We start from the raw sequence: 27,348 nt of genomic DNA, 5'->3' as shown, positions 1-27,348 counted from the left end.
TTTAGTAACAATAAACTTGACAATGGAAACATTTAATGTTGAACTGTTATATCAGCCTTTTTAGTCAAACTCTAGTGTAACAGTAAGTATGGAATGTGTACATACTTTGAACGCCTCGTGGTGAATACCCTTGCTACCAATGTTGTTATGGCTGGCATCGATCAGGGTCATGGTCTCTGGCAGTGCGGGCAGCTGTGAGATGTGATTTTCTCGAATCACCAGCTCCTTCAGCTCAGGCAGACCCAAAAATGCTTTGTCATCAATGGACGTTATCTCATTGGCGGTTAAGTCGATCTTCTTCAGCTTGTCTGGAAGGAGGTGAAAAAGCATACTCTGAAACGCCGATATCAGTGATCAGAATTCACTCCAGCATCAGTCAGAGTTAAAGCGATGTTTAAATGCGTGACATTCACCTTTTACATTTGGCTCTAATATTCATACATTTTCAATTTTCAAATGGGAAACATACTCATGAAGGCGAAGTCGGACTTGTTGATCTTGGTGATTCTGTTGTAGCGTGCATAGAAGTGAGTGGTGTCTTTGGGAAGAGGTGGCACACTATCCAGCTTCAAGTCATCACAGTAGACCGAACCACCAAGGCACGTGCACAGCAAGCAAGTGGGCATACCTGGAGCACATGGAGAAGAAGCAGAAGAAGAAGAAGGGAGAGAGAGGGGGAAAGGAATAAAATATGAAAAAGTAAGAGGCAGAATATAATTTAGAGGATATTTGGTGGTTGGCTGGATTCACCGTGTAACATTCAAAAAGAAAACCCCAACAGGTTCGAATCAGGGTCAAATTCAGTTGGCTCCAGGTTCAGGATATCACAAGTTCTGAAGGGATATGATGAAAATTTACCCAGTTTCTCAAGCTTCTCTGAATTCACTGCCTGTGCTGGTCAGTACTGACCTTTCCTGTCAATCACAGGCTCTTCAGGCTCATCAGGCTCATCGGGCTCATCAGGCTCATCGGGTTCATCAGTCTCTGGCAATCCAGAGCTCACTGACCCTTCTACACTGCCAGCACCCTCCTGAGAGGTCTCTGGGGTAGTCGGAAGCAGCCCCTCCTCTTGTTAGAGACAAGATTAGGTGTTAAACAAACAAGTTAGATCAGACATGGACATGGAACAGGAAGTCTGGCAATCAGCAGCTGACTGTTTGCCACAGTGATAAGTTACATACAGCGTATTAGCAGTGTTAGCCAAGTGTTTATGGCATTTAACTCATTGATAGAAGTTAAATGAAACAAATATTTTTGTGTTAATAACATGGAACGTGATCGGCTGAGTAGCTACAAACAGTATGGTTGTTAGCAAAGAATAAAAAAAACACTTTTTACGGAAGCCAGATCAAATGGGTTAGCCTCCATGGTGGGTTACAAGGCTGAAAATCCATAGTCAACTTGGTAGAAACATTTATGTGAAAATGGTTCTTGGAGTGAATAACTCAAATCACTGCTCAAGTGACATTACTATCCTTTGTTCTGCAGACCAAAATGTAAGTATTGGAGCTTCTGCAGTAAATCTTGCACCATTCTACTAGTTTTCACCTTCAAAAAATTCCTTATCTATGAAACTGGCTCTACTCTAGTACTTTAGAGGTAAATAAAAGTTATGTTTAGGTGGAGAAGAAGAAAACCAAAGCACCTGACACCTGCCAACAGTATTCCCTTTTTGGTACACTGTCTGGTTTAGACTTTACTTTTTGTCCTGATTTTAACATATTTCACAAAAGTCCAAATTAGATACTGACCTTTATCAGTGTCAGGGACCAGAGTTACCTCAGGGACCTCTTCGTCTCCAGAGCCAGAGACACTAGAAACCCCAGAGTCTCCAGACAACCCTAAGTCTCCAGAGACTCCAAGATCCCCAGAGGCCCCTGAGGTTCCTGAAGCTCCTGAGAACTCCCCAGAAACACCTGATGTCTCACTGGGGATAGTCGTGGGAATGAGTTCCTCCTCTTGTTAGAGCCAAAGGTTGGGTTTAGGAGACATGAGATTAGGAGGGCGAGGGGTGAGACGAACAATCAATCAACCAACCCATTAACGCTCACATTTTAGAAGAGACAGAATGTTAGGAAAAGCATGATTATGAGTAACATAAATACAATGGCACATAGTAGAACAAGTAAGTATGATTACAAACAAAAAAACATCAACATTTAACACAGTTAAATGGAATTTAAGACAGTAAATCAACATAAATCACATAGAGTAAGACAGGTTATTGCTACACAGGTCACGAAATAGAGTTGTCACAGCAGACATCTGGTAACCTACTAACCTCCAGATAACAATGTTATCCCTGGGTCCCCGGACTCAACAGAGTCCCCAGAAACCCCAGAGCTTACAGAGGTCTCTGAGATCAAGAGATCTCCGGAGAACTCAGAACCAGACTGGTCCCCAGACTCTCCAGAGCCCAGGGGGAGTTCAGGGGAAATCTCTCCAGAGCCAAGTTCCCCAGAGACTTCAGAAATTTCAGATCCTATTATATCCCCGGACCCTGAGAGATCTCCAGATAACGAGGGATCTCCAGATATTGAAAGATCTCCAGATATCGAGAGATCTCCAGATATCACGATATCCCCAGATAGCAAGAATTCCCCAGATCCCCCAGAGCTGAGGAGCTCTTCAGAGGCTCCGGAGATCAGGACAATGTCTCCAGAGCCCCCAGAACCACCAGAGACCGGTAGGTCTCCTGAGTCTCCAGACCCAGAATCCCCAGAAGCTCCAGAGGCCCCAGACCCTACAGAGCTCCCAAAATCTCCGGAGACATGAAGGATGTCAATGGGCGTCAGACGCAGCTCCACCTCTTGTTAGAGACAAGATTAGGTATTAATAAACAGACACATAAAACTGAAATGGACCAACCAGATTTGGCACTCACATGGATGATTAGGTTAAGTAGTTGCTGAAAAATGGACACTGTGATGAAAGGACACATTTAACCATCAACAGCTAGTTAAATGGAAGACATGCACTTGGAAAAGATGATTGCTGAAGACACAATCAATGATTTTAGAGAATATATTAGTGCGTATTTGTTTTTTTTTGTCATGATGGGTGCTGCTGCTTTTACCCCACAGGCCCAAGGAGGAGCAAGGCCCTCTCTGAAACTGAACTGAGTGAACTTTGAACACCAAGTGATTCTATGTTTGTGGGTGGGCAAACCTAAAGATATGTGCTTTTTCAGACCTTTCTGTGTGTCTGGGCCCATGAGAACCCCAGATCCCCCTGACCCCTGAGGGATGAGCTGGGGTTTTAGAGGCATCTCTTCCTCCTGCTCCTCCTCCTCCTCCACTTCTTGTTCTTGTTCTTCCACTGGGGCCTCAGGTATAGGGTAGTTATAGTCGGGTGGGGCCAGCGTTCCAATCTCTATCTGAGGGAAAGACAGCAGCAATGAGTCAAAAATTTATAAGTATATCATGCTTCAGAAGAGCTATATTTAGTCTGACCATCACTCTTTTCTCAGTCTGTGAAATAAAGCTCAATGTAAGCACTTGACTGTGTGTCGTTAACGCTTTTTGCTCATTCCGAGTAAGAAAACTTTATCCTAATATTATTGTACTCAAGTACAATACAGACCAAGACACTTTGCTCTATTCTAAAAATCAAAAAGTTAATCTATATGTTTCAGTTCTGGTAAACTCTAAGATGCTAGCTTAACAAAGGAAATATTGGGAGGTCTTTGTAATAACGGTGACAGATCTACTGCTTAATAAACCATAATTCTGGGCTAGACGATACAACTTGGTCGACTGAACCACTGATTTGAGAATAATTAGAAAAGTATTCTGTGAAGCAGGACTAAAGCACAAAATAGTCCTGGAAGGACAACATTTAATAAAATGAAATTTGCATTCATGTACCAAAAATGTTGGCAATCATGGCATTTAATGTCAGAATGTAAAATACTAAAATAACAAAATCTTTTGCATGTGTTAATGTCTCACAATCTGTTAAGGACTATTATTTGCACAGGCACATAGGCACATAGGCACACAAATGCAGTATTATGTGTACAAATCTGCCATTGTTCATGAAAAATTGACATTGACAGAATGAAAGGAATCAAATAACAGGAGAAGTCAGACGCTTTGGTCTGCAGGGACACACAGTCAGTGCAACAAGGACCAAAAAAGGAACTTACAAAATCTTCACCACTAGATGGCAGCAAAGTGTCTCAATTTAAGAGTCCACTCAGACACAACCTTTGTGAAAGGCCATAGAGGATATTTTTTGTAGCAGAAACATCAGCATTTTCAGAATGTTCATCTCTGTATAAAATGTGTTTTCCATAACAGCAGATAAACAAAAAAACACTGACAGAAAGATCCTGCAGGGAAAATGGCTTTCAGTTAGGAGCTCTTGTTTATATTCCCTTAATTGTAAACTGATTAGTAATGGAGGAATGCTTACAAAACACCTCTTTTTGTGAGGACAGAGGAAGAACAGATAGTTTTCAATCCAGCTTCAACCTCTGGCATTTAATTTTGTAGACTTAACTGAAAGGTTTTCACATCATTCTACTTTAGCAAATCCTCTATGGACACAAGAACACAATTTTACCAAAACCTGTTTGCAGTGTGTGCAACATGCACCCCTGGTGTTATACTCTACATACGGTGATTTGTCTCTTTAAGATGTTATGTAACCATGAGAACATTAACAAGAACATTAATGGCTCTTATGCCTTATTTCAAAATATCAAATTATTCTATGAGCAAATCCTTATCGCCTCTGTTTTTCATGTAGGCCAGCTTTAATGTTATATGTTGAGAAATAAATCAAAAGACAACTCTGCCAAACCAGCCAAGCTTTATGAATTACAGTGCATTTTGGTTCCCTCATTAAAAGCTTCAGGTGTATCCATCTAGTATTACAACGGCATTTTCATGCTTCAGTATTTGATCAAACCTGCAGTTCTGCCCTCCTCCAGATGAGGGCAATGAACGCCCACACACCACCACAGGTAATACCTGACACTCTCTCACGCCCAACAAGGCTGACTCAACCCTCCAGAAAGGGAATGGTCCTTGTGGAACCAAGACTCACATGGTAGCTGCAAGGGTTTATATTTTAGTCCTTTGAGCTACTCTCTACCACAGTAATCAGAAGCCAATAATCCAAGATGTATCAAACTGATGTGTAACAGTACAATAATGCAAGTCAAACTAAGCAGTGCCTTTAAATGATGGGTATAAGATACAAGAAATATAACCGACTAAAAAGCCACGTAGAGACATTAAATGCAGCACTGACAAGATGTCCAGCACTGAGCGTCTCATTTTAAAGATTGGCTGAGACACAGTCTGGGATACAACAAGGTAGGCCATTGAAAAGTCTTGCACAGAGTTAGCTTGCTGCAGATCTCGCTTTCATTTCCCTCTTTCCCCAAAGCAAACACATACACCCGAGGGGAAAGAAGAGGCGAAAGACTGGCAACCAAAAATACTGAGAAAAAAAAAAAGCTCTGGAAACAGCATGGGAAAACAGAATGCACAGGGAGAAACATTGAACGTGGGCATCAAGCTGATGCCAAATGTCACGTTGCTGTTGTAGTACGTAGTATATCAGCTAAGAGATGCATTCAGCAAGGTAAGCGAAGTTTTTGCAGAAAAACGCTGAAATAATGCTTTTACAAAAGGGATTTTGTCTTCCCAAAACAATGCCTCACGGTTCACCAGCTTAAAGAAATCATTTAAAATGTTGAGAAATAATGGCTTTTTTTGCTGCAGTTAGATGAGTATATGAGAACAAGTCTGCCCAAGAAAAATTAATGCCAGCCACAGTGACTTCCCATTGGTTGGCAACCTTGCGGTGATGGTAAGACTGTAAGAAGTCACTGTGCCAAGCCATGAAATAGTCGGACACATGACTCCTTATCAAACTACAATACGTCACTTTTAGATTTTGTTTTTTTTTACAGGTCAGACAAACTATTTGTGTATATTGTGTTAAATAGTGATCTCCAGAGGTGCTGGACAGAGCATAGCTGGTAGTTTTCAATTTTATGCTAAGCTAAGCTAACTGGTTGATGATTATTAGCTTCAGGTTTAATGCACAAATGTTAGCGGTATCGATCTTATCATCTAACACTTGACAAGACCAGTGCTGGGCCGAAATTCTCTGTATTTTTAGGTCGGATTGTTATGGTACTAAATATTGGAGATTGTGTTTATTCAATTGGAACAAGTGAAGTAATGCAGGTTTCTGACAAAACAGTTATTACTATATACAGCAGTACAATCCAGCAGCAGCTAAAACAAGAGCTTCAGAAACTACAGGGTTTAATACTTGAGGTAATTTCTTCAACACACGTCTAAACAAGTGGACTGCAGTATATATTGTACAGGTGTAAATGTTATTTCTGTGCAGCCCTTGTACAAATAAAGTTAAACATTTTAATTACCAGCTGCATTAAACTAAACCAACATTTTTTCCTATAATTCGACTCAAGAGAAAATGATGAAAGACAAATTAAATGTCAAATTGAGCAGTTGCCTAAATCAATCTAAAATCAGTGGTTTTGCAAGCTTAAGCAGAGGCTCTTTTGAACGCAGCAGACTGAAGACGATTTGCTTGGATAACACAGAAGATGAGCCTTTATTTCTTTCAAAAGAGACAAGCCCCGAGGAGAAAGAAAAGAAATACCAACAGATGGATGTGGAAAGTAAAGAGTCAGCATTCCAGAGGCATGGAGCTCATCATCGCTTCATTTCTCCCCTGACATCTGTGTGTGAATAAAATCCATTTAATCCCCAGTCTTCATTAGCAACCAGCCTGTCTGAGAATCTGCCCTGTCACCCAACTGTGCTGTCAACAAAACAAAATGACAATCTATGCAATATGTTATTTCTCAGCACATGATACTGCAACTCAAACATTCGTGTTTATCCAGGTGGAGAAAGATTTCAGTAACTCTAAAAGTTCTGCTCTCTCCTGTTCCCTCTCCCACAGACTGCCGTAAAACCTTATGCAATGCGCTGCGTCATATCCAGCCTTGTTAAACACAGAGACATTATCAATGCCATTCGCCTGCATTGCATTACAACTTTCCCACACTGAGCTGTGTCATGTATAACACTCAGCTGTAAAGCCTGAAAAAAAGAAGCTGTGTTTGAACCTTTTTGCAACAATGAATGACGCAATAATTCACTTCTTTGTGTTGTTTCTTTTACTAAATCTTGTCCGACCTGCTAAATTTGCATTTGATTGTGGGACTGATCTTAGATAACGGCAGTGAGTGCAATCGACATGAGGTTTAGCTTAAACTTCTGGCTCAGGAGAAGCCAGACGGGGATGATTTGCCTTGTGCCATCTTGACATTGCCTTGGCTTAATTCGTTTGTTGCAAAGGCATATAAACTGAAACATGAAATTTCACTGGAGCTTGCCATACCAGCACTCCCTGCAGCTTTGCCACATCATACCCAGCAGAGTTTTCTGGAATCCATAATCCAGTTTGTAACCCTTTCTGCCTCTGCTCTCCACTCATCTTTTAAAAGTTGTTGTGCTTAGCAGAATTTGAGTAAAATGAGAAAAGAAGTAAGTCCCAGAAGGCACAGCGGTCCTTGAGTTTGCCCACTGTACAGTGGGAAGGGAGTCCACCTTCAGTGTGGGAAAAATGATACATGCAAAGTAGTTGCAGTTTCCCTGTATTTTGCCCTGTAGATCTGCTACAAATTCTTCAACCTGCCCACCAAAAGAAAGAAAAATATCAAAATTTGGGGCTGCTGTGTGATTGAGAGCAGTTCCTTCTTTGATTTTTTTGCAGGCAAATAAAACGTATGTCCATCACTGGGACATAAATATTGCTCGATTCCATGCACAAAACCTACTCCAGATGCAGAACATTTCAGTTTATGGAGATTCTAGGGCATGTAGCTTAAATGGAGCCCCGCAGAGGTATAAAAGTGAAATATTTTGGCCACAATAATGCATAAAGCTGGAGAACAGCTTGTCCGTCTTTCAAATTGCTGCAGTTGGTATCAGTGGGATGTCTGTCTGCTCCATGAACCCGGTGACCCTGGTTCAAAGCCAGAAAGTTCACCAATATTACACTGTCACAGCTGTGATTTGTGTAATCTGAAGAAAGGAGGGACTTCTGGGAATTGTACCAATCTGCGTGGTTTAAGAAGTGAGTCGTATATCAAGTTGCTGTGACATGTATATTTTTAAGATTTCTTTCAGCAATACGTTATGCAGTGAACATCACAAAGCAGACCATGTCAAACCATTCAGCTGATGAAAGTAAATTTCTTATCTGATCAAGGAATCATATGATCATACTTCTTTTGACTTACTAGTAAGCAACACGCCATGACCCAATTTATTTACATGAACTGGCCATGAAAAGTGACCAAATACAAACTTGTATTGCTGGCTGCTGGCTGTGGAACGAATCCCAGAAAACAAATGATTGAAGAAACACAAGAGTTTTCTGAATAATGACAGTTGGAACTGTTTAATTAAAGGCCAGGGTGTTTGGAGGGTATTTGTACATTTTGGACGAACATTTTCTCTTGTGCTTACTGATTGACTGACTTTCTCTTACCTGAGGATCATCAATTGTCAGCCCGTCTTCGTAGTCATAGATATCCTGGTTCTCCAAATTTAAATTGTCTAGATCCACATCATAGTTGGCACTGTCGTATGTGTCCAGGTCCACTTGTCGGGAAAATCTTGGGCTGCCCACTACCGCTTTGAGGACGAAGAGTCCCAACACAAGCCGCACGAGCATCCTCATTGTCCACCTTGACAAGACCAGAGAGATGGAAAGTCATTTTATTAACTGTCTTTGCCTTTTGTAATATAACAATATTTTAATGATATTAAAATATAGAGTTACATAGTTCCACATTCAGTGCACTGATATTGGCAGTCCACAGCACTACAGACCAGAGCCTGACATTGGGTCACATCACTGAGGTCGATGAATTCATTACTGAGGTGCAGACAGCTCAAGGGATCAAAATATGAGGGCCTCTTCCATGGTTGTAGCCAGGGGCTCACTGTTCCATGGAGCAGCCATCTTGGCTCAAATCTGTGCTCGTCTGTGGCATGTCAAAGGTCAGAAGTCAAAGTTGATCTGATAAGGAATCATGGGAACATTATCTTCATGGGTCATGGTTTTAAATGGATTTAATGATTTGGGAGTTGCCTCTTTTCCACCAAATACAGTTAAAGGGGCATTTAAATTCCAGTTTCAATATTTATTACCCAATCACACCAAAAAGGCTTTGACATGAAACTTGAAACGAGGACGCAGACAAGAGGGTCATTTTCTACTTGAATCTAAAATTAGCACGTATGATTTTCACTGAGTGCGGATCTGACATGCACTGCCCTGACCCAGAAAGCTGATTCATAATCTTGCTCATATCCTCAGCAGCACAGATCTGCTTAGCCGGGTTGAGTCAGTTCATGAGTGTGAATCCCCGGTGGGAAGTGCTAACAGGATTAACATATGTTAATTACTGCTTAATTAGTTAGCACAACTGACATTAGTCTTAGGAATCCATCATCTGTCATTTGGGAATTTTGTAGCACACTAACTGCAGGCGAAGCCTCATCTCAGCTGGTCTGAGAACGAAGATATCAAATCCACGAAAAGGCAGATGAGTTTAAAGAGAGTCCTCTAGGCCAGGTCAGAGAAACGGAGAGCGAGGGAAGGGAAGAAGAGACCAAACGAGTGAGATGGAGAGAGACGTGGACAAGATGTTGGCCCTCAGGGTTAGATGGAGAGAGTGAGAGAGAAAAAGACTGGGTGGGAAAGAGCAAGAGAGTGAGACAGACAGAGACAGAGAGAAAGAGAGAGAGACAGGTTTCTGAGCTAACTCGACCCCTCACCCTTTACAGAGGGCCTTTATGAGGCCCGGTTGCTGCCTGTCTCAACACTCAAACTCCAAATTCCTCCGAGGTTTGTGGACAGGATGGCAGTGAGTTACGGCTGCAAGGAAAAGCTTCATTCAGTAGTGAGGGTGCTCAAACACCCACATGCACAAACACACAAACACACACGCACACACACACAAACACACACGCACACACACACACACATTCATGCACACACTTGGGTAGGCACATCCTATCACAGATGCATACTCTGTCTTAACACACATATCTTTCAGAGGGAGAAAACTGAGAAACCTCTGCTGCTATTTTTGGGATGAGGACAGATATAAAACAGAAAACAAAAAACACACGCACACATTCACGGGTTACTTAAGTCATCAATCTAATCTTTGTTGATATCAGAGGGATAGACTAATTATGCAGATCATGCCTGTCTCTTGTCTCCTGAACGTGTCCAACATGAAATGAGTGCACCCTATTGAGAAAAGATGTCTGCTTGGCATCCCCACTGAAATAGAATTTCTGTCATGAGGCTATGAGATTCAGCACAGTCACACTGAAAGAGGGAGTATGCTAAAGACAGAGGTGTGCTTTTATACAGGCCATCACAGTGTACAGTGTGTTGAAACTGTGTATGTGTGTATGAGTGTAGCCTATAGACTACCTCCGTGTTATGCTTGGCTCTGGGCTGGGCATTCCTGATATCCAGTGATTCTACTTTTTTTTAAATTTTTAAAATTTTTACATTTTTTTTACCTCAATAGCTATAAACAAACTTGACAGACATCCCTTTGCAATGGGTCACAGAACAAACTGGTAACTGGTATATTTGTAAGACAAAAAGGTCAAAAGAAAAATCTTCAAGCAGGTGATAATAATTTAAGTCAGTGAGAAATATAATTTATGCATATTTTTTTTCTGAGAGGAAATAGATAAAAATTATATCAGCAGATATAAGATCATCACATTTTCTGAAGTTTTTAGCAAAAAATGTACAGTTAGGTTCAGAACTCGTTAAACCTCTTGAGCCAAAATTCACCTTGCTTGATCTGATATCTCATCAAAAGAAAACAACGCCGTAGCCGTCAAAATTGCAAAATCGGTCAGGATCAAGGATCAAGGTTGGTACTCGTCCAAAAAACACCTGTTGAACACCTGAATCATATCTACAGAAGTTTAAAAACTACCAGCCAGCTTGCCACTGAGAATGCCAAAGCACCACCAATACATCCACATTTCTGTCACCTGCAAAGCTCCCAAAGCTAATCCCTGAGTGAAAATAAAGCAGCTGCGCCACCAACCAATTAGCCAAGTGGCCTCTATGCAAACCCTGAATAGCAGTGTTTTTGGAGGTAGGCGACCCACTGCTTGCCTAATCCCCTGCGCCAGAGAGCCATTGAGTCAGCATGATAGATAGCAGCAAGAACGCTTACCTCTGTCTCCTGCTTTCCCGAATGGTCCCTTCAGCCGTGATGGAGATGCTGAGGGCTCCGGGACTCGGCCAATGGTGAGAGGTCGCACAGGGTGCCTTGAAGAGGGAGGGTGGGTGTGTTAAGTGTGTGTGTGTGTGTAAGAATGTGACAAGTGTGTAGGTGTGTGTGTATGTGTAGGTCTGTGCGCTCTGGCAGACCTGAGTGCCCTGCCGCTTATGTGTGAAGGTAGGCACTGAGACTGATTGGACCAGAGCAGATTGCTTTTGGTCACTCGGAGTGCACCCACCCCACACTGTACACACACACACACACGTGCACGACTCTCTCAAACACTACACACACACATACACGCATTCAGCCAGCAGACACAGAGGGAAAGAGAGTGCAAAGGCCCCCCAGTGGCAAAATAGCTTTTTATCCCTTACAAAAGTACCCTTTATTTTTCTAAGAGTGTGTCTCAATCAGACTGAAATATTTGTCCGCCTTTTCCTGAGGTGAAACCCTGGCATGTGTTGCTTTCATGTATGGGGGGGATCTACGGGGCCTTGTACACAATGGGACCTCTGTGAGGAGCCCCTGTTAGCATGGTGCTGAGAGGAAGTCCTCGCTTGGAAGAAGGCCTCTGCCCTCCCTTTTGGTTCAAGCTGCTTTCTCTTTGCACTGTCCCATCCGAAATGTTCTGCCTTATCTAAGATCTGCGTTCAGTTGCAGAATACCATAACACCCTGACCAGGTGGAGAATGAGCTGATCTGGTTGTCAGAGACAAACAGAAGAGATCTAAGAGGTTCTTTTGCAGTTCTGTACTGATGTAGGTGTCTAAGAGATGCTACATACACTCATGAACTGTCTTCAGTGTGCATTGTCAAAAGTAAATATAGGACATACTCTGTCAGCTTTATTTGATTTTCTCTCAACCTGGCCACCTTTCTCTCTCTCTCACTTCGATGGTAACTCTAGAGCTTTTGATGAGTGAAGGGAAAAGGACATGGTGGGAATGCCAGACATCCTTCTGCACCTGCCATATAAGCTGGGATTTATATTCAGGGCTTTTCTTCTACCAGCCAAGCATTCTCAAAAGGACTGAATAAAATTTTGCCCAAAATACCTTGACACAAAGACTGATGTGTGCAATATATGCCTGAGTGCATTGTAAGGAGCCGGAGTGTTCCTGCAGAGCCAGTCCACTCTGTGGAAGCATTCATAAAGTAATCGACAGTGAGATGGAAATTTTATGCTAGCAGAAACATGGATTATGTTTGTGCTAGAGCTGGACATATATTAAATTGATTCACTCAGTTCAAATTTTTTGTTTTTGCACGGTGTAATGAAAACACTATTCTCACATTGTGAAAATAGAGCTTTCAGAATGTGTACTTCAGGTGTCTAACTGGGAGTGGGAAACACTAATCCCTGGTGGTAATGTAACATATAGCTCAAAAGTGCATGAATAAGTCATTAAAGAGACTTAAAGATGTTACATGGATGATGTTGGACTGTATGTTCACTTCCTAATGATTTCTCGATAGTTATTATCCAATACATCCTGAACAGAATTTGGTTTAAAAAACCTCCCTCATTTAAATGCCTGATTGAAAATCTTATCGCAAATGCAAATTGCAGGCTACCACAATTATTGTCATTATTACTTGTGGCAAATGTTAAAATGTAAGAGTCATTAAAAAAGACAAAATAACACCGGGGCATATGTTCATTTTCAGAAGTTTTATTCAAACTGAAGACAATTCAAGTGAAATCTCTTGCTCAGTTTATTCAGAAAAATAATGACCAGAATTAAAAATTGTGTTGGCATTTTTTAAAAACATTTACCACATTTCTTTTTTTATACAAAATATTTATGAATTTTGGCCATAAATATTTACAGGACTGTAAGCTTTCTACTTCTATTTCTCCAGTATTAAATAAAAATAAATTATCTACAGTAATTTGTAGAATAGAGAATAAAAAAAGTAAATAAGACCACAAACCTAGAACACACGACCAATAATTTGGCTTCAAGTCTACAAATATAAAGAAAAGGTTTTCTTGAAACAATAGAAAAAAAAAAAAAGAAAAGTGATATTTTTCCTATTCATTGATAAGCTATCCCTCTTGCTCAAAGAAGCATAATGACAACAAGTCCTGAAAAATCTCCACATGCCATAAATACATATTTCTCCTATCAATTTAAATCACTATCATGCTAAATTATAATCACATATTTATTCTGAATTGCAGATTCATGCATACCAACATAAGGCACAACTAGTGGTCAACAGACTACAGCCTCAGTAAATCCTCTAACCCACCAGCTCCTTGTCACTTTTTGTTCACTTCTTGTACTTTTAACTTTTATTAAAATACCACTGAAAAAAACTGAAAAATGTTTACTGGAACTGGAAAGGAACCTTCACCAAAGTCCCGGCAAAATAACCCCAAGTTTATGCCAACTAGCGTCACAAACATGCAACTATTACATGCTTGGACTCGCACATTTCATTTCTCAGAAATCTTTTTTTTTCCTTTTTCTTTTTTTTAGATGACAATGGACCTCAGGAGACGGAAGCAGAGAATGACATCCCTGGGAATTGGTGGCTTAATCTCATTGCCATCCAGTCTGAGGTGTTGGGATCTCTGGCCATGCGCTCTGGAGAACAATAGAGCGGCCTACATGTAACCCATAAAGCCTGAGTTAGAGTGACCAACTGTTAGAGACCCCACTCATGATGTGCAACTAGTCATAAATTCCTGAGTTTAAACTCAGAACCGGCACGGACATTGGCTGTGTGCCAGCCATCTCCACGGGGGTCCGAGGTGACGTCACTCAGGTAATAAAAGGTCACTGCGACCATCAGCATGCGCTTTTTCCCCGTGCGTGCTGTGACAGTGAGAGCTTCTCCAGGCTCTCCAAGTGTCCAAACCGCCAAAAGGGAGCAACAATCAAACGTTTTGATTAACATCACTTTAGATCCCGGGTCACAGTTCTGCAACTCGCAGGCCGAGAAACAGACTGCTGTATTTTCTCCGTAACTTTTCCTTTTTTCCTTTTACCGACGTGGATCGCTGAACAATCAGCTGATCGCACGTTAACGAGCCGCGCGCCGACTTTGTTAAGGACGAAACAAAGTTTGTTAACTTTTTCATCGGTGATTTTCTCCGCTGCCGCCGAGAGATCAACACTCCGCATCATCAGAATAACGGACCGCCAGCATCCCGCCGAGGACGACGCTGCGAACGTTTAAGCGGATCATTAATTCAACTCCGAAAGATCGGAGCAACGCAACGTAAGAGGCTTATGTCTGGGCAGAGATAGTGTAACGTAGGGTTGTTTACACATGATTTCTGTAACTTTTAAGTGCTGCATTTATTGATTTTGGTTTCCGGTCGGTCATTTCCGCCGTTTCAGCGAGACCGCGCGTCACCAGTTAAAGGACCAATAGCTGAGCAGATAAGCTCCGGTTTACTGACTCCGCTATTGTGTGGTGACACGCGAGTTTCTAAAGAATTAGAGTGGATTATTTTATTGGGTTGTGTTTGTTGTATTTTCATTTCTATCTTTCCTCACACTCTTCTTTCTGAACGGTGAGGCGAAAGTCCGAGCACGCGATCACGAACCGTAACCAAGGGGTACGTGGCGCTCAAAGGCTTCCGCCCATTGTTCCCTTCTGTGACCACATAAGCAACATCACGTTGGTTATCACCATCTTGGCTCTGAATAATACGGCCGGCGTATTCTTCGGTAGTCATTGGAGTTTTGCTGAGTCATCACATGCGTGTGACTAGTTTTGTTTGCTGAGTCATCCTTTATGTGGTTGTTCATCCTGGTGTGCTGACCCCTCCTCATGTGGTTCTCCACCATTTTGGTTGTAGTTTCCCCACTCGCCATTCTGGTTGTAGCTCCTCCCCTCATGTGGCCATCCGCCATCTTAATTGTAGTCAGCCACTAGCTTGTTGTTAGCCGCTATCTTGTTAGCTGCTATCTTGCTAACCGCCATTTTGTTTGTTTTTAGCCTGTAGCTTGTTAGCCACCCTCTGGCTAGCTTGCTAACCGCCATCTTGTTTGTTTTTAGCCACTAGCTTGTTAGCCGCTACCTGGCTAGCTTGTTAGCCTCCATACTTTTGTTGTCATCTGTCTCTCTCACACACACCCACACACACACACACACACACTCCTGTATATAGATATACTCTTGTTGCTGTACCTGTGTTATCTTTAGTTAATAGTTAATGTGTGTTGATAAAACTTAGATTATAATAGTGTTTATTACAAAGTGATACTTATCTATGGATGGTTGTTGCTGTTTAATAAATCCTGTTATAGTTTAACCTGTCGTTGTCTGTGGTTATTGTGTATGTACTTGTAATAACAGCTGAATTCATGACAGCCAGTGCTCAGATTCATCCTTCACAATTTTAAGAGACTGTTTTCCCATTAATTAATTCGGCTATTGGTCCCTGGTAACAGGGTGGTGCCCCGATATTTATGTGTATTAAGCATACACTGATTTTACTTTAATGATTATTTCCCATAATCATTGACTCTTTGCCAATAACCAAATTGCTCCTACTAAGTCGCACAACATCATTGGTGCCCCGTGTGAGGCTGTCTTATTCTAGCTGTGTTACAGTATAGACACAATAACAAAAAAAGCAAAACCAAACTTTTCCATGGGTCCACCAACATAATTGGGGTCCCAGGTGAGTTTGTCTAATTCCAGCTGTGTTACAGTATCACCACAGTAACCTGCTGCTGACGGTTTAGAGAATTTCTTTTCTTTTGTGTTGTTTTATTATTCTCCTTATTCTCCTCTTTTCTCAGAATTAGAGTGAAGAAGCCGTCCCCTGCATTTTTAATTGTTAACTATTAATTACGGGTACTAAGAGTATTGGTTGTGTTGTGTTGTGATTGCACTAAGAGGTGCCATAGATTGGATAGTGGATTACATAGGTTAAGTAGCAGAACACAGACCGTGTTCTCTTGCTTCCCTGGTTCTGTGAGTCCTGTTTTGACGTGCACTAACTCCTTTAGCATAAGGTATAGTGCTACTGTGTAACCTCAGTTACAACTACTTAGCAGCCATAGTTAGCCCAGCACATTGTTGATTTTTGTAGGTTTGTAAGCCACAGGTTGAAGCCCACCTGTGCAACTTAAACTTGCTCAGTGTAGCAGTTTTGTGATTTTTATTTTGTCTGTTCAGTGGAAAGACAAAATGAGCAGTAGGGATTCCCACACCCCAGGAGCAAGAGGCTCCCAAGAGGCAGATGACCTGGACATGCAGGCCACAGTCACTGGCCTCGTGAAATTGGCAGTTAATGGCATGAGTGACCTGAACAGCTACAATGCTAGCACCTGTGATAAGAAAATACAGGAAGTGGTCACTTCTCACTTGTCCCTCATTTCTCAGATGCTCAGTCAGGTAACAATGCTTTATCACCGTAAAGCCCAGTTACAAGCTGCAGAGTATATGGAGCAGATTACAGTGTTGCAGACCGGCTATCATGCTGAGCAACACAAAAACTTGATCCTACAGCAAGAGGTTAAGGACCTTAGGGATCAGCTGAGTGAAGTTAAGGAGGAAAATGAGACCATCCAGCAGGATTGTCCTTATTTAAATTTGCAGCTCCAAACGACGGAGGATCAGGTGAAAGCAGCCTTGATCCCTGATCCGTCTGATATTGGTTCTGACCCAGATGCAGCCCCTGTCCCAGAAGAGATGGTTAAAACGCGAACGGCGGACACCATGGAGGACAAGCTGCGGGCTGAACAACAGGCATCCCGAGCACGGATAGCCACCATATGTCAGGAGCTTGAGGGTGCTCGACAGACAGTTCGAGCCACACCCACTGATCTGAGGACAGTTAGTGGAGAGGTAGCAGCCCCTACTGAGATGCCCGACATGATCATTCTTGACCAGTACACTCCTCCACTGGTCCACCATAGGCATGGGAATGCCTCAGGCACAAGAAGTGCAACTTCATCAGCTCTCCAGCGCTCCATACCTGACTTTGCCAAAGGAAGAACCTCCCTGGAGAAAGGTGGACATCAGCCATACTCCTTGAGAGACGACAGGGACTTTGGCCCCACACCGGCCGACATGCCATATCTAGGGCGCCGCTCACGCCCTCACTATGACCAAACCCCTTCTCCGCAACGAAGGAGTAGTCATGGTCTTTCCCCCCAGGACTTGAGGAATCCAGAATCCTCAGATGACTCTGACGACGCCAGCACCTACTATCAACAGGGTCTGCGCATACGTCAGCTTGAATCTCTTGCAAGAGACATAGAGAGCTTTGACCCCAGGAACCAGGAGTCATCCATCGATGACTACTTGAGGGAGGTGGATCGCTGTCTCCTTGATCTTCCCCATGCATCTGCCCGGGAGAAACTTCGCTTGATCTGGAAAACCACCTCCAGGAGTGTCCGTGTCTTCATGGAGACTCTCCCACCAAGAACCAGAGACCATTACTCAGCGCTCTGCCAAGCCCTGCGGGAAGAATACTCCCACTACACAGACCATGCTTCCGCAACTCTTGATGCTTTTGCTATCACGCAGAAGAAACTTGAGCCTCCCTGGGAGTATTACAGGCGTCTCAGAGCAGCATATTTCCAAGGGCGTAATGCGCCTGGATTAGAGGAAGAGCATGCTTTCAAATCTCTCTTCCTCCATAACCTGCACGAGAGCGTACGCTACGACGTGACCATGCACTGCCGCACTAACAACCTCAATATGCAGGAGATGAGGCGGTACGCGCAGCTGGCATGGGAAACACGAGTACGCCCAAGTAGGACAGCTGACAGCAGTGCCAGGGTACTGGAGATCCAGTCGTCCGCCACTGCAGAGGTGGCACTGGAAGGCAGCAAGATGCCTCGTGCCCAGATGCAAACGGGACCAGGTCCCCCGGCATACCAATCACTCCGCCCACAGGGTGGACACCCCAGTCAGAGGACCAACAGTCCTAACTGGTCACGAAACCTGAGCCCACCGGCAAAAGACACTTGCCAGCCAGACAGAAAGGTCAGGTTTAAACCCAACTCCAAACAGGGTAGGAGGTATGGTGGCAAAGCCCCACTTCCATTTAAAGGGGAAGACTTCCAAAAGGAAAGTTTAAAAGAGCTTATAAGGAAGTGTGTGGCGGAGACGTTCAGATCGACCACTCAGGCCGCCTAGTCACCCAAACATACTCCCAACACCAGAAACCCTGTTCCTTTAACTGCTTTTGTTTTTTTTTCCTTATATATATATATATATATATATATTTCCCCTTTTGATTTTCTTATAGCATCACCAGCTGTATAGGATAGATTAACCCGACCAGCCACGGGGAGAGGGGGGGTTGATGCTAACACACGCCCTGACTCACCTGTGGTGGTCACCATGGTTACAAAGCCACTCTCCAGACACTTCAGCAGGTTGCATATTGGACATCCATGAACAACGACACCAGAGGTTAAATTCAAGGGTGCCTTACCTGCTGTCATCTTTAACTAACCATCCTCTGAATCAAGCACAAATTCAGGGAAAGGGGGGTCACCTTTCATGTTCTAATCTTCAAGTCAGTTAGATTGAACCAGTCCCTAAATATACTGAAGGTAATAAATCCCTCCTTATCATTATCATAGACCTCTAGAAATTAGAGCTAGGCTCTGTTGGAATCATAATTATCATAGACTGGCAGAATGAGCAACTGAAGTCTGTTTTGAATGTTGGTTTTGGCAAGACACTACACGTATGTCATTTATATTGGTGTATCATGAGGGAGACTCCTCATTGTATTTTGAACCTTAAACACATGTACCTGAACCAGGAATATCCACTGGGTCTGCCCCAGCAGCCATTTGTCAGAGATGTGAATGATCTCTGTGGTTTGAGAGTTGACTCACCCTAGCAAAAATGCCAGGGTACCGTGTCTGCAAGAACAGAGGAAAGTGAGATCCTCGCAGAGTGAATTGGCCACCTATGGCTTGTGAATACAGTCACCACAAAGCCCCATTAGCCTACGACCGGCATGATATAGCCACTAAGCTGCTGGCTACATTAGAATACATAGCCAATTCACTGATACTCCTCCTCTTCTTTCTCCTCTCTTTCTTTCCTTGGGTACCTACATTGAGCTATGCTCTGTTAAAATTGTGTTAAATGTGTTGTTGAAATGCCAATTAATCATTGTGGAGTTAGTTAGCTCATTATTCATATCTGCCCAGACTGTGCCTCAACTCTGTCCAGACATTAAAGCCTCAATGAACTCTGAATTAAAGCCTCAATGAACTCTGAACTTTGAACTGTTGATCACTGTGTCTGCTCATCAGCCAACAGGAAGGAAGCCAGAAGGATGACCACCTTCAGCGCACATGGACCATTCGACCTTAGAGAATGTTGCTCTAAAGACCGTGGCCCCTACCCCATTCTTCAGACCAAAGGGGGGATGTTGGGATCTCTGGCCATGCGCTCTGGAGAACAATAGAGCGGCCTACATGTAACCCATAAAGCCTGAGTTAGAGTGACCAACTGTTAGAGACCCCACTCATGATGTGCAACTAGTCATAAATTCCTGAGTTTAAACTCAGAACCGGCACGGACATTGGCTGTGTGCCAGCCATCTCCACGGGGGTCCGAGGTGACGTCACTCAGGTAATAAAAGGTCACTGCGACCATCAGCATGCGCTTTTTCCCCGTGCGTGCTGTGACAGTGAGAGCTTCTCCAGGCTCTCCAAGTGTCCAAACCGCCAAAAGGGAGCAACAATCAAACGTTTTGATTAACATCACTTTAGATCCCGGGTCACAGTTCTGCAACTCGCAGGCCGAGAAACAGACTGCTGTATTTTCTCCGTAACTTTTCCTTTTTTCCTTTTACCGACGTGGATCGCTGAACAATCAGCTGATCGCACGTTAACGAGCCGCGCGCCGACTTTGTTAAGGACGAAACAAAGTTTGTTAACTTTTTCATCGGTGATTTTCTCCGCTGCCGCCGAGAGATCAACACTCCGCATCATCAGAATAACGGACCGCCAGCATCCCGCCGAGGACGACGCTGCGAACGTTTAAGCGGATCATTAATTCAACTCCGAAAGATCGGAGCAACGCAACGTAAGAGGCTTATGTCTGGCAGAGATAGTGTAACGTAGGGTTGTTTACACATGATTTCTGTAACTTTTAAGTGCTGCATTTATTGATTTTGGTTTCCGGTCGGTCATTTCCGCCGTTTCAGCGAGACCGCGCGTCACCAGTTAAAGGACCAATAGCTGAGCAGATAAGCTCCGGTTTACTGACTCCGCTATTGTGTGGTGACACGCGAGTTTCTAAAGAATTAGAGTGGATTATTTTATTGGGTTGTGTTTGTTGTATTTTCATTTCTATCTTTCCTCACACTCTTCTTTCTGAACGGTGAGGCGAAAGTCCGAGCACGCGATCACGAACCGTAACCAAGGGGTACGTGGCGCTCAAAGGCTTCCGCCCATTGTTCCCTTCTGTGACCACATAAGCAACATCACGTTGGTTATCACCATCTTGGCTCTGAATAATACGGCCGGCGTATTCTTCGGTAGTCATTTGGAGTTTTGCTGAGTCATCACATGCGTGTGACTAGTTTTGTTTGCTGAGTCATCCTTTATGTGGTTGTTCATCCTGGTGTGCTGACCCCTCCTCATGTGGTTCTCCACCATTTTGGTTGTAGTTTCCCCACTCGCCATTCTGGTTGTAGCTCCTCCCCTCATGTGGCCATCCGCCATCTTAATTGTAGTCAGCCACTAGCTTGTTGTTAGCCGCTATCTTGTTAGCTGCTATCTTGCTAACCGCCATTTTGTTTGTTTTTAGCCTGTAGCTTGTTAGCCACCCTCTGGCTAGCTTGCTAACCGCCATCTTGTTTGTTTTTAGCCACTAGCTTGTTAGCCGCTACCTGGCTAGCTTGTTAGCCTCCATACTTTTGTTGTCATCTGTCTCTCTCACACACACCCACACACACACACACACACACACTCCTGTATATAGATATACTCTTGTTGCTGTACCTGTGTTATCTTTAGTTAATAGTTAATGTGTGTTGATAAAACTTAGATTATAATAGTGTTTATTACAAAGTGATACTTATCTATGGATGGTTGTTGCTGTTTAATAAATCCTGTTATAGTTTAACCTGTCGTTGTCTGTGGTTATTGTGTATGTACTTGTAATAACAGCTGAATTCATGACAGCCAGTGCTCAGATTCATCCTTCACAATTTTAAGAGACTGTTTTCCCATTAATTAATTCGGCTATTGGTCCCTGGTAACAGGGTGGTGCCCCGATATTTATGTGTATTAAGCATACACTGATTTTACTTTAATGATTATTTCCCATAATCATTGACTCTTTGCCAATAACCAAATTGCTCCTACTAAGTCGCACAACAGAGGTATCGCAGTCGAGGAATACTTTCGTTGATGGAGTCATCCACAGTGTCAATGGCGACAGGACAGACATTGGAGCCATCTACACCTGTAAATAAACAAAGGGAAATAAAGTTACAGGACTTGGAATGGCTTTACAGAATCTCTCAGTCAGACTCAATAGATAGAAACACTGGGAAAATTTGACAGACTTACTTTTTATATTGTTGTGGTCGAGGTGAAGGTGCTCAAGGCCAGAGGGAATGAGGGGAACCTCAGTCAGCTGGTTATGGGACAGCTGCAAGTCCAAAATGCTGGAGACATTAAACACATTTTTGGGAACCCCACTGCTGCCCAGCTTGTTGTGGTTGAGCCTCAGAAATGCCACTTTTGGCAAACCTTTGAAGTATCCAGCCGGGATCTTCTCAATGTTGTTGCCATCAAGGAAAAGCTGGGTAGTGGTGGGTGGTAAGCCAAGAGGCATGCTACTCAGCTGGTTCTTGGCTAGATTGATTTGTACCAGGTTGTTAAGACCCTTCAGGCTCACCTCAGTCACAGCATCATCCATCAGCTTGTTAGCCTGGAGGTCCAAGAGGTTAAGCTTGTCCAGACCAATGAAGACACCAGCAGGGATCTTGGAGATGCGATTACGAGAGAGACGTAGATGCTCTAGACTGGCTGGCAGTGGAGATGGTACAGAAGACAATAGGTTGTCATCTATGTAGAGGTGTGCCAGTTGAGACATTGCATTCAGGACACCTTCTTCCATTCCCTCATCAGTGATTTTGTTGCGGTTTAGGTTGAGCCAGCGCAACGATGTGGCATTACGCAGAGCATCTGCTGACAGCCTTTCAATTAGATTATTTTGCAGGTAGAGATACCATGTGTGTGGGGGGATTGGGGGGATGCTTTTCAGGCCTTTATTGTCACAGTAGACAGCACGAGGGAAGTTTGGGGGGCAGCGACACTCTTTGGGGCAGGCTTGCATCTGGGCTATAAATTCCTCATAAGGCATGTCCTGGCTGAGAACTGGCCCAACCAGGCACAAGATACAGAGAAGACTCAGAAGACGTGTCATTTTGCTGCCCAACCTGTGATGGAAAATGAAATAAGACAATATTATTAACAGCTGTGTCACACAGATCATAAGACAGGATGGGGTAAAGGCAAGTTGGATGGACAAGAAATCAAGGTTAAAAAGATCAAATGTTGTAATTTGCAAAGGATTGGGGACTTTGAGGAAACAGGACCACGGTGACCGATACATTTGTTTGTGTTTCACAACCTGTGTCTGTTTCATGATTCTCAATTGACAACAGTCTTTGTAAGGCCTTTCAATCTCTGGAAGTTTAACATTCAGTCACTTAAAATGATGCATGTCACAACATACATGAATAAAGCAGCTTCACAATCCCACACTCATTAAGACTCTGGCCTAAATTAGCCACCACCAGAGTTTGTATCCTACTCTACTGTTAATGCCATTATCATTAAATTCCAATGGCAGCTGCCAACAGATCAAGCTAACCTGCTCTTTCCAGGTCATTACTTTTCCTAAAGCTTCAAAGACAGGATGCAGAGACAGGTCAACTTAAATTGCATTAGGATGATCTTAAAGCTCAGACTTTGCCTGTCAGTTGTAAGGTGCATGCTGTTCTATAGACTTTGATTGCAACATGTATGGCTAAGTCTGTCACACACATCTCGAAGTTCATTTGCTTTGGTTTGTGCAACAAAGATACAATTAAGCATACAAATAAACACATATGCAGACATGCCACATTTCAGCTAAGCATTGCACATTGAGGAGAACTGAACGTTTCCCCTTGTTGTTAGGTATAACACCTCAGGGAACGGGCAGATGGCCTGGAATTAACCACTGTAAGGGGGGTAAGAGAGAAAAACTGTGATGCAAAAGTTGGGCTACTCTTCATACTATGAAATAGAGAAGCACAAAACCAAAAAAAGGTGAAACAAACAAAATCCGCAGTAAGCTGTACCACCTTCTATCCACCCATCTGTTGGAGTGCTACTTGATTCCTCCCAGTTGCCATCTGGTGCTTGTTTAAATTCTTGATGTAGTCCACGTTTGTCTGGAACTTATTTGTTAGGCCACGTTTTTCCATAAATGGCCCCACTTCAAAGACAAAGCTGACACACCTGTTTTGAGAGATGTGCCCCTACATTCTCACTTTACAAAGCTCAAAATTTCTTGACCCAGCTTTGGGGTGCGATGTGAGGTGGAAATGATAAAAGCATGATCCACACTTCCGTTCAGCTAAAACCCAACCACTAAAGTTGTAAGACAAACATTTACCAAATTACCAACCCTGTCATTCAGATGTATCCATGTCTTTTTCTTCCAAACAACCAGCTTACCTTAAACTCTGTAAGTTCCCCCTTGCTTATGTCCTTTGCAGCAAGTTATCAAGCCCAGTCCCAAATGATGAGGCTGTGCCTCTTGCCTCCCTGTATTTGTACTACTAGTTTTCATTCACCGTGTGCCAACCTGTCACTCATGATGACACCAAAGCTTGTCTTGACCAATCCGATTCTCCCAAGATCAAAGGTCGAAGGTGGTGTATAGTGTGCTAAGCCTTTTCAGTACTTGAGACATGGCCCACTTAGAAACAGACTAATGCAAGTTCTTTGTTTGCTGACTTCCACATGTACAACCCTCCCTCCTCAGGTTGGCATGTTTGATCTCTTTTCAACTCCACTCACAAATCCCTCAAAGTCCTTTGGTGACCTTTGCGCTAATTTTGTGCTGCTGCCGTCCACAGTGTGATCAGGATTACTTAATCTGCTTCATGCGAATAATAAAGTAACACAGTGTTTGGAGTCAACACAGACTGAGGGATAAACAAAAGGCACACGAATGCAGTTTGGTATAATTGTGATACAAAGATCATTGGAGTTTTAAGTGGATCCAGCTCATCAAGCCTGTCTTCCAAGACTGCAAGCAAATGGTCACCAAAATTTCGCTTCTTTTTCGATTTGGCCTTTGTCTGATAAACCGTGGGTCAGATTTGGTGTAAATATATTACTAGTTGGACCTGTGTCCAACAGAATAGTAGAGATGTAGGAATTGTAGAGAGTGTTTTCTTGGGACACATTAATTTTTAGAATACTGATCATAATTTGACTTCCAAAGCATGTTTAAGCATTATCTCTGGGCAGACAGGTTGTGTTGTGGCCACAGTTTAACTTATTTTGAATAGTTTCAGAAAGCTATTACTTGAAGCACTCTGTGAACTCAATGGCTTCAATTCTGAGGATTCAATTTTGAGGAAGAATAAGAAGAAAAAGAATGATAGGTTTTCTTAACATAGTCATCAATTCTGTGGCTGTGCAGAACAGTAAGTGACTATTAGATACTATTTACGTTTTATCCCAAATTATTTAGATTTTGTTGAGCATGTCAGCTTTCATTGTTAAGAGACTGTTCTGTTCAGACTCTACTGCTAAAACATCCCGCACAAGGTGACGCATTCTACCTAAGTACAAAACGTTGTCTTCAGACAAGAGATGTAATGGTGTTACAGGAGGGAGGTCAAGCTTAATCTGTGGGGATTTTACTGCACGCTCGCCAGGCGAAGTGTTTTTGTAGAAGCTGGTTTGTGCCAGGTGACCTCTCAACATTCCCGCATGAGACTGCACTAATTTCCAGTGATGACGGCAAAGGCTTGAATGCAACTGGATAATCCCAGCTGAGTTGTTTGAGGATAGGAGCAACACTTATCCATGATCAGCCATTTAAACCCATTAGAGCTCCCCTTGGGTTTGCCAGGGTGCGTTTGCAATGAGTGATCACTAATCTACACATGACTGTAATCTTGTATGATCAAATACACATCCAGACGTTTTTGTCCTGAGCATATTTATAGGAACCGTACGTCAAAGACAAATTACTGCTTTGTCAGTCACTGTGCTGTCCTACCAAGCTTGACTTGTTGGCTGGTTAGCTTAAAGAAACTTCTTTGCGTTCTCCATATGTTTATCTTTTAATAACAACATGTCTAGTCATTTACAGATCTTGCTAATCCTTGTTCTGGAATGCATACAATGGCTTTTTGAGCTCACAGTAAACTGTTTTGTTTGTGAGCATGACTAACCTTCCATTTACTCTGTATGAAATGCAGTCTGTTAAGCAAACAGGACAGCCAGCTTGTAACCTCTACAGCAAGAATGTGCCTCCACTCATACTTTCTAACATGACCAGTGAGAAGACTTGGAAAACATTTTGCGGTGAAATCAAGGATCAGTCAAAGTGTGCATCTGATAAGGATTCTGTTAGACTAAAGATAGAAACATCTGTCTTTTCAGAGGCCCCTGAAAACTTTTATTATACAACCCTGATTCCATAAAAGTTGTGAGTTAAAACATGAAAAACCTGAATGTAATAATTTGGCAATAATTTGGCTCATTATGCAAGGATGGGGCAAGGTTCACCACTTCACTTCACTGAAACACATGATTGAAAGTATTTTACAACATGGGCCTAGAAACACTTCATAAAATTGTTTTTGGAAAATCCAGGTTGTGCAGTTAATGATGTGTAAAGAACTGAAACATTGTTATTCTTCTTTGTTTTTTGTTTTTTTTAAATTAAACTGAAACTGAGTGTGGTTTAATAGAAACACACAACAGATGACGTACCCTTTGGTTCTCATTTATAATGTGCGTCAAGATTTACAATTAAATATCCGAAGTGTTGAAAATCTCTGCAGATCTCTGCTAAATGGCACACTGAAAACAAATGTTGTCTGCAATATGCCTGACAGACTAAGCAAAAACACATGCAGTGGAATATGATAATGCTAATTTCCTGCCAGGGGCTTTGTGTTTGAGCCAGCCATGATAATCACACAAGGGGTTGTATTTGCGCTGCCTCGGTTTTGCGGGATTGGTCCCAGAGGATGGCTTTGCTGAAATCCATTTCATGACTTTGAAACATTTAGAAGATTTTGCATTTCTCTCTGTATTCAGAGATGACAAAGTAACAGTGTTTAGGGATAATTATTATGTAGAAAAAAACATGTTTGTCAGTAAAAGTGACTGTAAGAGTGTCATTTGGGACAGCCACAGTTGTTTTTTGCTTAGATCAGTCATTTTCAGGTGTAAACTTGATTGTAAAAAAGTCATAAATTGATTACAAAAGGGTTTCTTAATCAATGAATCTATCTATCTTGATCCTGAGATGAAGCATATACTTCATAAAATCAACTGTGACTTAACACTTTCAAAACTCACCTTTTGTTTGCAAGGTAACTTCAACAACTTTACCTGTAAGTTCAGAAACATGGGATGCAAGGTGCATCACATCAAAGGTAAAAATAAGTAAAATCAGAAGATAAATCCCCTGAAAACACTGCATCCTCTGTTGTCAAAGCCTTTCATTCCTCCTTTCTCAAACAAATTTGTTGCCAAACAAAGACAAATGATCTTTACCTGCTTCTTCAACTAGAGTGAGTGGTCTGCATGCAGCCAGGTGAGGTTTGTTTCCTTAGCTTCTTCAGTGATTGGCTCTGATGAACGTCCGTAGTGTCGGCAACACTGATGTGGTTAGTGCTGTAAGCCAGCCTGGTTAGACTTGTATTGTTGATGGTTTGATTCCCCCAGGCCTGCACCTTGAACATGCACCAGTTGAACCGAGAGGATGGAGCATGTGTTGTTGGTGGGAGGACGACTTTGTGTGAG

The 27,348-nt window shown here is 42.6% G+C and overlaps 2 protein-coding genes across 2 annotated transcripts in view; both read right to left on the bottom strand.

Annotated features, from left to right (window-relative positions):
- epyc (epiphycan) overlaps positions 1-11,760 on the bottom strand; it is a 14,210-nt gene extending 2,450 nt beyond the window's left edge. Inside the window, exons 1-8 of the mRNA XM_046379762.1 lie at positions 11,288-11,760; positions 8,554-8,752; positions 3,193-3,376; positions 2,282-2,809; positions 1,752-1,958; positions 910-1,068; positions 470-628; positions 106-308 (exon numbers count right to left, since the gene is read on the bottom strand). Of these exons, the coding sequence (XP_046235718.1) occupies positions 106-308; positions 470-628; positions 910-1,068; positions 1,752-1,958; positions 2,282-2,809; positions 3,193-3,376; positions 8,554-8,745 (1,632 nt within the window). The 5' untranslated portion in view covers positions 8,746-8,752; positions 11,288-11,760. The remainder of the gene's footprint in view (positions 1-105; positions 309-469; positions 629-909; positions 1,069-1,751; positions 1,959-2,281; positions 2,810-3,192; positions 3,377-8,553; positions 8,753-11,287) is intronic.
- kera (keratocan) lies at positions 11,760-27,348 on the bottom strand. Its single transcript, XM_046379420.1, is given in 4 exon segments — positions 11,760-13,930; positions 21,671-21,757; positions 21,865-22,739; positions 27,100-27,348. Coding segments are annotated over 4 exon segments (1,260 nt in total). The 5' UTR covers positions 27,288-27,348; the 3' UTR covers positions 11,760-13,820.

The sequence above is a fragment of the Scatophagus argus genome, chromosome 22 (assembly GCF_020382885.2).
Source record: "Scatophagus argus isolate fScaArg1 chromosome 22, fScaArg1.pri, whole genome shotgun sequence".
NCBI lineage: Eukaryota > Metazoa > Chordata > Actinopteri > Scatophagidae > Scatophagus > Scatophagus argus.
Note: the sequence above shows the minus strand (reverse complement) of the source record. Positions and strands in the feature narration are given on the sequence as shown.